The 14486-nt window shown below is 36.9% G+C and overlaps 1 protein-coding gene and 1 pseudogene across 1 annotated transcript; both read right to left on the reverse strand.

Annotated features, from left to right (window-relative positions):
• Nucleotides 1–7284: 7284 nt before the first annotated feature.
• On the reverse strand, nucleotides 7285–10543 carry LOC114041020 (annotated as a pseudogene).
• Nucleotides 10544–11668: 1125 nt separating this feature from the next.
• LOC114040971 (olfactory receptor 4P4-like) lies at nucleotides 11669–12598 on the reverse strand. Its single transcript, XM_027859202.1, has one exon. It carries the CDS (start codon nucleotides 12596–12598, stop codon nucleotides 11669–11671), a length of 930 nt encoding a protein of 309 aa, XP_027715003.1.
• Nucleotides 12599–14486: the final 1888 nt, after the last annotated feature.

Genomic DNA, 14486 nt, shown 5'->3' on the forward strand with positions numbered 1-14486 from the left:
AAAGAGAGATTTCTGAAATTAGCAGAATGGTGCTATATACAAGAAGGGGATATTAACCTGGGAACCATGGATAGATTTCAAGATGTCTATGATGTTGAATGGAAAAAGATACATTTTTTAAAATATAATTTGTTCCCTTTGTAATCCTATGAATTGTGTTTTATACATTTAACATTATTCTCTGGTGTCCACAAGCTTTTCCAGACACCCAAAGACTACCCAGGATGCAAAAACAGATTAAAAAATTCCTAGTCCAGGGATAATCTAAGCCTGAAGGCAAAGAAAATAAGTACAACCTGGAAAAGAAAACAAATAGAAAGCAACTCCAATTATGCCATGTTATAAGAACCCAAGCATAGCACCTGAAAACCTGAACTGATACCTGAGGAGGCATTGTTCGCAAATATTAATCTGTGTGGTCCAAGACAATGGCTGAACCTCCAAAAGTTTTTTTTTCTTTTACAACTGCAAAGAAGCTGTGTTTTTTCATGGTAATTGTAACTCATTAGGATGGCAAGCAGGGCTCGTGTTCCATAGACAGTTCCTCTCTGTCTGGAGCATATTCCAGAAAAAAAATATAAATCAATCATTCAAAGTCTCTGTCTCCACATCAGACTTTGCAAGAAAAGAACCTTCTAGGAAAGACTTACTGAGTTTTACTTGAATTTAAAGGTATATTAGAGTCCAGGGAGATAGGCTCCCAAGGCTCCCAGAGGCTTTTCAAAGCAATCCAACATGTAGATTATTAGCACCCAGAAGCAACTTTACTGCTTGGTTAAATCAAATTAGTCTTTTACTTTTCAGTGATCAGATTGCTTCATTAATACACATATTAGTAAGCAGAAATTTTACTTCGACATTCAGTTGCCTTCCCTCTCCTTCCTGTATGTGGCATGTCATAAGGACATTGTGTCTGTTACAATGGATGTTGACTAGATATTGAAAATACATAAAACTGGGGTTCCAATATCTGAGTGTAGCCCAAAAGTATATTTGACACCTAGGAAAACATACACCTCGCTATAGAATCTACACTATTCATCACCTTCTCCTTCCACATAGTCTCCCTTTTCTTCCTCCTTCTCCTCATTCTTCTCTTTTTTTCTCTCCCTGCTTCCCTCCTCTCTCTCTCTCTCTCTCTGAAATAACATTTTTGTCTTTCTTCCAGACACAAATCTTATTTTACTCCAATTCACCCTCCTTTCATCTGCCAAATCAATTTTCCTAAAACACGTTTGATCATGTCACCTTCCTATTCAATAAAATTTAATTGGATCTCTATCATGCTTTAGAAAAAATTACAAAGTCTCTGATTTTTAAACCTGGACCATTCCTACCTTCTCAGTCTTCATATACTATACTTCCTTCTAAACACTCCATGGTCCAGGAACACTGTCAACTTTTCTGTTCTTCACATAGAACATTCTATCAACATGGAGAAATTGCAGTCATGCAAGCCTAGAACTCTTTCCCTCCTCATCTCTGCCTCCCAGATGTCCTGGACTCTGTAGAGTTTTATCTAAATTTCTACTTTCTGAAAGAAGCCTTTCCTAAGCCTCCATAATATTAGTGCCTTTTCTCTGAACTTACCTATAATTTATTCTCTATATATCTTTTTTTACTCAATTATTTTCATGTTATTTCCCCTATTAGGATGTCATCTTTTTGAGATGAATGATTTTTTTTTACCTTTCTTTCTATCACCAATGCTTGACAAATTGCCTAGCATATGAGAAGCCCTTAGTACAATGCCAGTTGACTGAATGAGTACATCCTGTATTCAGTACTCAGCAATGTTGAACTACTTACTTACTCTCAGCTTTGACTTTCATCTGTTCATAGGTTTGGATCCCCTTCTGCTTTTCTTTTTAAGAAAGTATTTTTCCCTTCATCCTATCTTGCCCCCATTTACTCTATTCTCTCTTTTGACCCTGTCCCTTCTCAGAAGTGTTTGCTTCTGATTATCCCCTCCCTCAAACTGCCCTCCCCTCTATCATTCCCCTGCTTTCTTGTCCCCTTCCCCCCTTATTTTCCTGTAGGGTAAGATAGATTTCCACACCCAATTGTGTATGTTGTTCCCTCCTTAAGTCAAATACTATGAGAATAAGATTCACTCATTCCCTCTCACCTTCCCCCATTTCCCCTCCACTGTAAAAGTCTTTTCTTATCTGTTTCGTGTCAGATAATTTATCACATTCTACCTCTCCTTTTCTCCTTCTCCCAGTATAATCCTCTTTCACCCCTTAATTTTATTTTCCAGATATCACCCCTTCATCTTCAACTCACCCTCTGCCCTCTATCTATCTATCTATCTATCTATCTATCTATCTATCTATCTATCTATCTATCTATCTACATACATATAGTTTTTTCCCTCCAACTACCCTAATACTGACAAAGGTCTCATGACATACAAATTTCATCTTTCCATGCAGGAATGTAAACAGTGCAACCTTAATAAGTCTCTTATGATTTATCTTTCCTGTCTACCTCTTCCTGTTCCACTTGAGTCTTGTATTTGAAAGTCAAATTTTCTATTCAGCTCTGGTCATTTCATCAAGAATGCTTGAAAGTCCCCTATTTCACTGAATGAACATTTTTTACCCTGAGGGATTATATTCAGTTTTGCTGGGTAGGTGATTCTTGGTTGTTATCCTATCTCCTTTGCCCTCTGTAATATTATATTCCATGCCCTCTGGTCCCTTAATGTAGAAACTGCTAAATTTTGTCTTATCCTGCTTGTATTTCCACAATACTTGAATTGTTTCTTTCTGGCTGCGTGAAGTATTTTCTCCTTGACCTGGGAATTCTGGTATTTGGCTACAATATTCCTAGGAGTTTTCCTTTGGGAATCTGTTTCAATTTCTATTTTGCCCTCTGGTTCTAAAATATCAGGGCAGTTTTCCTTGATAATTTCTTGAAAGAGGATGTCTAGGCTTTTTTTGTTTCTGATCATGGCTTTGAGATAGTCTAATAATTTTTAAATTCTCTCTCCTGGATCTATTTTCCAGGTCAGTTGTTTTTCCAATGAGATATTTCACATTCTTTTCTATTTTTTTCATTCTTTGAGATTTGTTTTACAGTGTCTTGATTTCTCATAAAGTCACTAGCTTCTAATCGCTCTTTCTGATTTTTAAGGAAGAATTTTCTTCAGTAAGCTTTGGATTTCCTGTTCCATTTGGTCAATTTTGCTTTTTAGGGCATTCTTCTCTTCACTGGCTTTTTGGACCTCTTTTGCCATTTGGGTTAGGCTATTTTTTTAAGGTGTTATTTTCTTCAGTATATTTTTGGGTCTCATTTAGCAAGCTGTTGACTTGTTTTTCATGATTTTCTCGCATCACTCTCAGTTTTTCCTCTATTTCTCTCATTTGCTTCTCAAAATCCTTTTTGAGCTCTTCCATGGCCTGGGACCAATTCACATTTTTCTTGGAGGCTTTGGATGTAGGAGCTTTGGCTTTGCTGTCTTCTTCTGGCTGTATGTTTTGATCTTCTTTGTCACCAAAGTAAGATAATATACTCTGACTCTTTTTGCTCTGCTTGCTCATGATCCCAGTCAATTACTTGTTATAAACTCTTTGTTAAGGTTGGGGTCTGTGTGGAGAATATACTGTCCCAAGCTTCTGGGGTTTTGTGCAGGTGTTTTCGGAGCTACTCCTAGGGACCTGTAAATTTTCAATTCTTCCAAGGTACTATGATCAAGGGAGAGTTGTTTACTCCTTTCCTGGCCTGTGCTCTGGTCTATGAGTGACCAAAAGCACTCTTTTCTGTCTTGGAAATGTGAGGAGGATTTCCTCTCTACTGTCACTAGAAGCTCCACTGTGCCAGGGCTCCTCCTCACCCCAGGAACGCCACCCAGAAATGTGACCCAGATGCAAGCATGGGCAAAGCAAGGGATTCCTGCACCAGCAGAGAAATCCCTGCAATCCCGCTCTGATCAGTCACTTGATTCCCCCTCAGTCTGTGGGCCAGAAGTTCAGGAGGTACCCACCACCCAAGGGAAGAGCTCAGGGACTGGAGCTGAAACCACCCCTCTTCTCTCTTGCACCACCGCAGACACAGACTTTTCCCACTGACCTTCTAAGTTGTCTTTGGTGTTCTTGGGTTGAGAAGTCTGTAAACCACCACAGCTGCCTGACATTCAGTACTCTGAGGCCTGCTCCAGGTTCGCTGTGGCCTGCACTCCCATGCCGAACTATGCTCCCCTCTCAACCCGGGACGATATACCTTTCCAATCAACCATCCAGGCTGTCTTGGGCTGCAAATTTGTTTCACTCTGTCTTTTTTTGTGTTCTGCTGCTTTAGAATTTGTTTAGAGCCACATTTTATAGGTATTTGGAGGGGTTTGGGGGACAGCTCAAGCAAGTCACTGCTTTTACTCTGCCATCTTGGCTCTGCCTTCCCCCCTTCTGCTTTCTATATCCCTTAATGTTAGGTTTTCCAAAGTTGATTTTTTCCTCTCTTCCCTTTACAATCTTCTTTGGCAATATGATCTACTATCTTGGTTTCAAATATCATTTCTTTGCTGACAGGCAGTATAAACTCTTATCAATCTTATTCTGTCCCCTGTATGTCAGACCTAAACTTCCAATGGCATATTTAGAATTTCCCCTTTGATACCCTTTTGGTATCTCATGGTCAACATGTCCAAAACAGAACATCCCAATTATTCCATCCCAAAGACCTTCTTTCTTAATATTTTGTCTTGGTCAATAAAATTCATTCATTTATACTTGAAATATTGGTGCTGCTTGCTGATGTTTCTCTCATACTTCTCACATCCAATCAATAACTAAGTGATGTATATGCTATCTTTGAAATACTTGTGAATTCATTGCCTTTTATTGTGACTGATACCATCAGAGCATAGGCACTATTTACAATACATTTGGACTATTACAATAGCATCTTAACATGTCCCTCGTCTCTTTAGGCTTTTATCTTGCCTCATCCCTATAATCTCCTATTCATTTTCAAAGGGATGCTTCTTATGTTTTAATATTATTGTATCATCCTTTGCTTAAAGTGCTTCAATGGACCCTTGTTCAAAATCCAAAATGTTCCAGAATGCTTGAAATCCAGCATTGTCCTCTCTTTCTAGACTAAGCTCACAATTCTCCCTACTATAGACTCCTGTGAGACCAGTAATGAATACTGCTCACATATCAATTCACTCCAGACTCACTTCTACTTCCATTTTCTATGGTGGAAGATTGTGGAAAAATGGTTAAGAGACAGAAAAAAAAATGATGTTACCTAAATAAGAAAGATCTATCACTTAATTTCCAATATGCACATAACCTTAGTCATCTTTGGTAGAATGAATAAGGAACAGTCTAAACAATTCCAAAGGGTGTTGACCCATATAAAGATGGAGACAGCCTTATTGATTAAGATTAAATGGATTTGAAGTAAATGTGTCAAGTAATCTACTCTCTAAGAAGTTAATAAATACTTGGAGAATGTAGAGGTCCCATTTCTTTTCTGCTTCTTGTTATGAATTCCCTGACCTTAAAGAATTTACCGTTTATTGCATACAATAGGGAAAGCCCCACAGTAGAATTATAGATGCAGAAAAAGAGCAGACATACCTTGTAATGAGAGGAACCTTGACTGGTATTTCCTCTCTGCTAGTCTAGGTATAACCACAGTATTCAAGCAAGAGAAGCAATGTTGTGATTGTTGTTCTTCCTCTTCATATCATCCCTTTATATTTTCTACAAAGAGTGATTAAAGGACAAGAAGTGAGGCACATTTTTTCAGTATTTCTTTCTCTGTGCATACTCATAATTTTCAATGAGTAATTTCTATTATGGGGGAAAAAAGAGTGGGGTCAGGACCACATATTACCTTTTATTTCATCTTTGGTTTGTCTACTGGTGTGTGTGTGTGTGTGTGTGTGTGTTTAACATTGTTGATAGTACATGAATTTGTAACTCCAACTTGTATCTCATCAGATGAACTAATTTTCTTAAAGTCACCTTGTGAGTGCCTGAACTGATATTTCTTAGCAGATGATGATGATGAAGTTAATCTACTTGCATAGACTCACATAGCTAATAAGTGTCTGTGGTAGGCTTTGAACTCAGTTGTTTCTGATTCCAAATCTAGCAACCATTATACAGTCTTGTTGATTTTGATCATTCATTTTTTTTTGTCTAGGCAATGGGGTTAAGCGACTTGCCCAGAGTCACACATCTGGTAAGTGTTATGTGTCTGAGGGCAGATTTGAACTCAGGTCCTCCTGACTTCAGGGCCAGTGCTCTACAACTGCACCACCTAGCTATCCCAGAACATTCATTTTTAAGGTGGAAATTAGGGCTACCTACGTTCTAATGACATTTTTTATAATGTAGGAAGTTTCTTTTGAAAGAAAAAATTTGCACAAAACTGAGAGTCAAAAAGGGACACAGGAACCTATCTCTTGAATTTGTTTTGATCAAAGGCATCAGCAGAAAGCAAGGGAGAGTAGATTAGAAAGTGTCATTTCTGTCCTAAACCTACTCCTATCTCTCTGTATTTATGTATTTTTCCGCCAATCTTTGGTTTGTCATCCATGAAGAGACCTATTACCTTAAAGAATCCCTTCCTCCTATTGGTCAGTTCTTATTTCAACATCCCTTTTAAACCAATATCCAGGCTAGCCATTTTCATTCCACCATTCCTCATTAGGCTCTGCTCTTTACTGTTTGGAAGTCATTTCCTGCCATGCCCCTCTAGATAGACATAGTTCTCCCATGTCCTCTCTTCCCAAATTGTCAGCACTCTTTTACATGTAGTCTTTCATCATTAGAGTCTAAGTTACTCGAGGGCAAGGACTGTCTTTCTTTTTACTTGTATTTGTATCTCAAGTGCTTTGCACAGTGCCTGACACAATACTTGCGGATTTGGCTGAAGTACTTAACTATTAAAGAAAATGTTGATTACTTCAAAGTTGAGACAGAGCCTGTCCCTATGTCACAGCTCATTTCTTTGTCATTATTTGAAGAGGAACATATTCTGGATTTGGGATGATGAGTCATGTAAGAGAAGAAAAAAAGATAGATTATTCTTTCTGCTCATCGTTTCCATAGTATTATATGTGAGGTAACTAAATTGCACAAAGCCTAGTGCCAAACACTAACAGTTATACAAAGTGTTGATGAGGATGTATCCCTGGTTTTCACCAGGGGACTTGATGGATGTTTTTTTTAAAAGAATACACATTAATGTGTTTTTGTTGACACAATAACCATTTCTTCATCAAGGGCAGAAAGGGAGAAAACAATAAAATTAAAACCTATCATTTTATTTAAATATCAATGACATTTGGTTTGACCACACCTTCTGCATGACATCCTTCATCTCTGCATTTCTCAATGTGTAGATGAGAGGGTTCAGCATGGGTCCAATGACAGTGTAAAACATGGAAATCTCCTTGTCATTTTTGCTGGCACTGGGAGGTCGAATATAGGTGGAAATACAGGGCACAAAGAATAGAACAACAACCATGACATGGGAGCCACGAGTGGAAAGGGCTTTGCGCCGTCTTTCTGATGAGCGCTTTCTAAGGTTGTATAATATGACAATGTAAGATGCCACCAAGACAAGAAAAGTAGTTAACACAACCATCCCAGAAATAGTTATGACTAAGATGTTAGCAATATGTGTGTCTTCTCAGACAAGTTTTAAGAGAGGTTTGACATCATGTATATAGTGATCTATTTGATTAGGGCCACAAAACAGTAACCTAGATACCATGAGCATCTGAGCAATGGCCCAAAAGGCCACCTCCCCCAGGCCATCAGAATCATTGTGTTACATCTCTGTTGATTCACTATGATCATGTAGTATAATGGTTTACAAATGGCAACATAGCGATCAAAGGCCATGGACACCAAGATAAACATCTCAACAGTAGCCAGGAAGTGAGCAATAAAAAGCTGAGTCATACAACTAATAAAGGATATGATTTTTTCTTTAGCAATTAAGTCCCTGATGAGCCGAGGGACCATGGTGGATGTATATTCCAGATCCATTAAGGACAAATGACATAGAAAATAGTACATGGGTTGTTGGATAAAATGGCTGCATGTAATGGTGATAAAGACGATAAAGTTCCCCAGGAAAACTGCAAAATAGCAGGACAAGACTGATATTTCAGTCTTGCCAGGATCTGCAAGAATTTGACCTTCATTTGCATCATCTTCTATTATCCTACTTTAGTTAATAAAATTTTAGATCCCATGTTGCAATTTTTGGGGGGGGGAAGAACTGCAAAGATCTTTCTAATAAGCAATTTCATAATCAAAAAATTGGAGCCACGACACAGAGACTAACATTTCCAGTCCTGGTGGTCTATGAAAGCCTTGTTTCTATTCCTAGTTACTGTAGACCACAGAAGATTACAGACACCTGTGACTGATTCTGATGGGTGAGTTTACTGTTGCTATAGTTAACTATATTCAGATAACTTGAGATACTGAGTCTAGATTACTGTTGTGCATTTTTCATATTATGTCCTATCACTTACCTCAGTGGGTTTATCCAAAGCACCCATGAACTAGATGGTCAGTAAATGAAGAATTGTAACTAATTAATGGGAAAGAAAGGGAGAAGTCAAGGTTGGAAGGAACCTTAGAGGAAATATCATATGGCTTCACTCATTTTGCAGATGAGAAAGTTGAGGCTCTAAATGGTGAAGTATTTTCTAAGTTCCCACAACTGTGAAGTAGAAAAGCACAGGTTTAATCTAGTTCCTTTGAATCCAAGCCAACCATGCTTACCATGTTATATTAAAGAGACAGACAGAGACAGAGAAAGAGAGATAGAGAAACAAAGAAGGGGGGACAGAGGTAAAGAGAAAACTGAGAAAGAGAGAGAGAGGGAAGGGGAAAGGCAGACAAATAGAGACAAAGAGAGAATTAAGACAGAGACAGAGAGCAGAGAGTAATAGAAAGACTGAGAGGAGGAGAGAGAGTGAGAGTGAGTAAGTGAGTGAGAGGGAGAGAGAAAGAGAGAGAGAGAACAGAGACAGAAAGAGAAACAGACAGTGAAAGTGATAAAGCAAAATAAAGAGAGAAATCAAACACATATACATCTATGCATGCTAGATCTCCTCAAAAAACCTTCCAACTCTGGCATTCAGTGAATGATCAAACTTTTTCTTCTTTTCTGGGTAGTGGAAAGCGACTAAAGGATGTACATAAATATTGTATTTTCTCACATGAGAAGAAAGGAAGGTAGGGTCCAATAGCTTCTTGGAAAAGGTGGTAAAGAAATTGAGCAAAGGCTACTTGGCAAAAATAGTTTAATTCAATTGAATTAATTGTGTATTTTTTGAGAAAAATTGATACTTCCTGACAGAATTTGCTTCTGCTTGCATTCCCACCCAACCTAGTTAATGAACATGTGCTTTGGGGGCTAGGAGTGACCTTATCAGTCAGTCATGCCCTTCAGAGACTGACTTACTTTCAGGAATAGGAGTTCAACAGAAACAGGAAGAAAAGAATAGATCACGAATTAATAATTATTTATTAGCACGATATAATATTAGTTTTACTCAATACTATGGGATATAGTTACTTTTTTATTATTGGTGCTTTGTTGTTGTGCTGTCTTTGTAACTTTGTGTAGAGAAATTCCATAGAGAAAAGTCCTCTTGCTAAGGCAGATTGGTAACTGTTCTAAAGTTTATCATCTTAAAGTTGCCTAAAGTGCCTAGAGTTTCAGCGATTTAATTAGGGTTACCAAAACAATATGTCAGTGGTCACAATTAAATTTATTTTTTTGAATATGCAATTATTGAACCACACTGCCTGATTCCTTGTATATTTCAGTCACTTAATAATTACATATCACAATATTATTTGCATGAAATGATTCCTTGGATGGAGCATTATGATGATGCTGAATGTGACAAAGAAATTATAAAGTGTAGATAAACTCCCTCCTTCTACTCTTGAATCTTTTTTTTTTGTCTTTTTGGTGAGGCAGTGTTAAGTGACCTGCCCAGGATCACACAGCTTGTAAGTGTCAAGTGTCAGAGGCTGGATTTGAACTCAAGTCCTCATGACCCCAAGGCCAAATCTCCATCCACTGCACCACCCAGCTGCCCCTGCACTCTTGAATCTTAATAACTCAAGGCCCCAAGTTTTGAGAGAGACATAGTTAGTGCACGATTTTTGTTCACATCCCAGCTACAGCACATTCTAGGCAACCTTGCACATGAGCAATAATGATTCCTCTGCTACCCCTAGGAATTATATTAATTGATTAGAATGTTAACTCACTGAGAGAAAAGATCATCTTGTTTTCTTATATTTGTTTTCCCAGTATGTTATACAGTGTCTGGTATGTAGTAAGTACCTAATAGATTTATATCTCTCTGTGTATCTCTTTCTCTGAGTTTCTGTCTCTCTGTTTCTTGGCTTCTGTCTATCTGTCTTTCTCTTTGTCTCTCTCACTCTCTGACCCTGTCTTTATCACTCTGTCCATGTTTCCTTTTCTCTTCTCTCTCTCTCCTTGTTTCTCTCTTAACTCACAAATCCAGTACACTTCCCACCATACCATGCAACTTTCCCTTAAAGTGAAGACAGACAGTCAATCACTAAGCAAGTATTAAGCACCTGATAGTAGCCAAGCACTGTGATAAATACAGGGAATAAAAAGAAATTGAAAAACCCAAAACATTCTTCCTCCTGTCAAGGGAGAATACATTCTAAGTAAGGACATAAAATAATATAATTTTAATGGATCTATATTATATACATCCTGTTAAAATAGAGTGTCAAAAGAAATCAATCTGAATGAGCAGATACTAGATGGAGCTATTTGAGAACCAGGAAAGACCTTCTCCAGAAGATAGAATTTGAGCTTAGTCTAGAAGGAAGCCAGGGAAGGTAGGAGGTAGAGATGAGAAAAGGGAACTGTGGAGGAACTGGGGACAGACAATACAAATACGCGGACTTAAGATAAGTAGTGTAATTAATTTAGATAAGCAAGTAGGCCTTGGTAACGTGTGGAGGGCACTAAAGTATAAAAAGATTGTAACTGAGAACAGTAGAAATGGGAGGGAATTAAAAAATAAAGAAAAGTGTTTACTTCACAGTCTTTCTATAGACTGCCCTTTACTGATTCCTTAGGCTGTATTACATTCTAGATGGTGTCAAACATCTAGACATGGAATAATAATTTGTATAACAAAGGAACATGGTAATAGATTGTCATTTTCTTTAATCTTTTCCATTTTATATCATTGGGGGAATTATTAAGTTAGATCTGTGTAAAAATACTATACTAGGCAACAAACCTGATATAAAGGTACATAAACTAAGATTCCTGCTTTTAATACATGAATTTTTGCCCTTAAAAAAAATCATCCCTATTCTTAGTGAAGATCCAGGTATTTTTTTTTCATTTTCTTTATAATTCTTGCTTTTTTTGTGAAAAGGTTAATATGGAACAATGTTTTGCATGATTTCACGTGATATATTTCTTACCTTCTCAATGGGTAAAGGAGGGGTGAGAGGGAGGAAGAGAGTTTGAAAATTAAAAAGTTTTAATTAATGTTACAAATAAAATAAAAAGAAGAAAAAATAATAAAGTTCATCCCTGAAAAAATGGTGAAAATAGTAGTATGATATAATTTCTTCAAAGGGCCTTAAATGAAAAATCAAATTAAAATTCTCTTTTATTTGAATATTAAAAATATTTTCATTGCCCATACCTTCTGCATAGCATTCTTCATCTCTGTATTTCTCAGTGTATAGATGAGAGGATTCATCATGGGTGCAATGACTGTATAAAACATTGAGAACTCCTTATCATTTGGGCTGGCACTGGGAGGTGGGATATAGGTGGCAATGCAGGGTACAAAGAACAGAACAACAACCATGACATGGGAAGCACAGGTGGAGAGGGCTTTCCATCGAGCGTCTGATGAATGGTTCCTAAGGTTATATAATATGACGATGTAAGACGCCACCAAAACCAGAAAGGTGGCCAAGACAACCATCCCAGTATTTGCAATGACTAAGATATTAGGGATATGTGTGTCAGTACAGACAAGTTTTAAGAGAGCTTTCACATCACAAAAATAGTGATCCACTTGATTAGGACCACAGAAAGGTAATCGAATGACCATGATCATCTGGGCAATACCATGCCAAAAGGCCACTAGCCAGGCCATCAGGAGCATCATATTACATCTCTGTCTATTCATAAAGATCATGTAATGCAGAGGTTTACAGATGGCAATGTACCGATCAAAGGCCATAGACACCAGAATGAACACTTCAACACCTGAAAGAAAATGAGCTGCAAAGAGCTGAGTCATACAGCTATTATAGGAGATGGATTTTTGCTTGGCAATTAAGTCCCTGAGTAGCCTGGGAACCACAGTGGAAGTATAGGCAAGATCCATGTAGGATAAATGACAGAGGAAGTAGTACATAGGTTGCTGGATTAAATGACTGCATATGATAGTGATGAAGATAATAATGTTCCCAAAGAAAATGGCAAAATAGCAGAGCAAAAAGATTACAAAACATATCATCTTAGTCTCTGGCTTCTTGAATAGTCCCAAGATAACAAATTCTGTGACATTGTTCTGAATTTCCATGTATTTAAAGAAGAGAACAGCTTTCCTGAAGAATTCTAATTCATCTGAAATTAAGCCATATATGACAAATCAGTAAAAGCACTAAGTTTGTAGATTTTTTTTAATAAAGTCTCACTAGTAGATTGTGGATATAATTTAATTCTATATTTTGGCTTTTTTCTATATATTTAAATGAAAAAACAAAATTTTGTTTTAATTTCATTGATATGATGGGTATTCTCCTGAAATTAAATACCTATCCAGTAGCCCTTCTCATTCTATTAAAATCGATTTATACCTATAAGTTAAAAATGCAATATAACTTTAAAAGATATGATATTGTCTTAACAGTGTCTTTTAATGGATTTCTAAATCATGAAGATCTTTTTTGTAAGGACTCACCCTATATCAGCCAGTTCTTAAAATAATTAAATTGAGCTGGTTAAAAAAAGGAAATTCCTGACATTTTTATAAAAAAAGTATGACTAAAAGTTATCATTTTAGGGATAATGCAACAAATATTAAATTTGAATATTATGCTAGTTGTCAAAAACTCATTTTTTTGAAAACTAGGAGAAAAAATAACACTAAACAAATCTTTCCTTCCACTCACCTGATCCATTTTACATAGCCAATTAGCAATCAGTGAAAAATAATAGACTTTCAACAAATAGAATGAATGCCTAAATAAGAACAAGGAAATATATAAAACATGACAAACCATACACAGCACCCAAATTGGACCCATTAAAAAATATATCAAAGAGTATTTTACAATGGACTAAGAAACCACTGACATGAATTTATTTCCATTTCTGAAAGGGAAGTGTGGACTAATGAATCAGTGAGTAGGTCCCTCTGATCATCATAAAATCAAGAAATGCCTTCCCACAAGGTGAGGGAGGAAAAATGAGATTAATTAAGAGAAGCAATGATCTTTACTGTGACAGTTGTAACAGATATGAGTGGTGCTTTCTTTTTCCAACCTTTGTGGCAATTAAGTATATGGTAAAGGCATAATGTTAAAATGAGATTTGGGGAAAGATTGAACTCTCTTTCTCTCTTCTCTTTTGTTTCCTGGATGTATCACCATGTTTCTTATATTCTTGAATGAAAATATATCACTACCTTTACTCTTCCTCCTCCCCTTCTTTATTGTTCCTTTCCTTACCTTCCTTCATATTTTCCTCTTTCTCTTTTTGATCTTCTATCTTCCATCACAACTTACAATACTCCTTGGATAAAAGCCATAGACAGCCACAAATTCCCTCAAACGGAATCATTTAAGCATTGAATGACATATCAGGAGTTTCCCCATCACACCCCTCTGCCATAAACTTCTAGAGCCCAGGTCCACTGCCCTTGTTGTGATTTTTAATTTTTTTTAATAAATTTGTATACTTGTTTCCTTTTTTTTTCCCCGGGATGGGAGGTAAGATAACTGCAAATGTATTTACATCAAATTGTCCACCATCAATGAATCTAGTGCAATCATACTTGGATTTCAATATTTGTTTCCTAGATGTTCTAAAAAAGATGCAGACATAAAAGAATAGTGAACAAAGTTGGAAAAAAGACATCTGAATTATATGAATGCTAGAATTAACACAATTATAAGGGAAATGAGGCATCAATTTTTAAGATAGGAAATATAATCGTATTGTTATATGGAACTTTCAAGTGAGGGAATTCCTCTGTCAGTTGATGTTAGCACCTTTTCTTTAAGTGATGCTCTTAGAGGGATTAGCTAACTAGAATAATGAGAAGTTGAGTGACTTGACAAGATTTAGAAGAACAGTATGTTTTTGTTTTTGTTTTTCTTAGGCAATTGGGATTAAGTGACTTGCCCAGGGTCACACAGCTAGTAAGAGTCAAGTGTTTGGTCTGAGGCTGGATTTGAACTCAGGTC

This window comes from Vombatus ursinus, unplaced genomic scaffold (genome assembly GCF_900497805.2).
Source record: "Vombatus ursinus unplaced genomic scaffold, bare-nosed wombat genome assembly UNPS02014163.1, whole genome shotgun sequence".
NCBI classification, from domain to species: Eukaryota; Metazoa; Chordata; class Mammalia; order Diprotodontia; family Vombatidae; genus Vombatus; species Vombatus ursinus.

Excerpts from the sequence above, each read along its gene's own strand:
- LOC114040971 (XM_027859202.1), bottom strand. The coding sequence starts at position 12,598 with ATGGAAATTCAGAACAATGTCACAGAATTTGTTATCTTGGGACTATTC.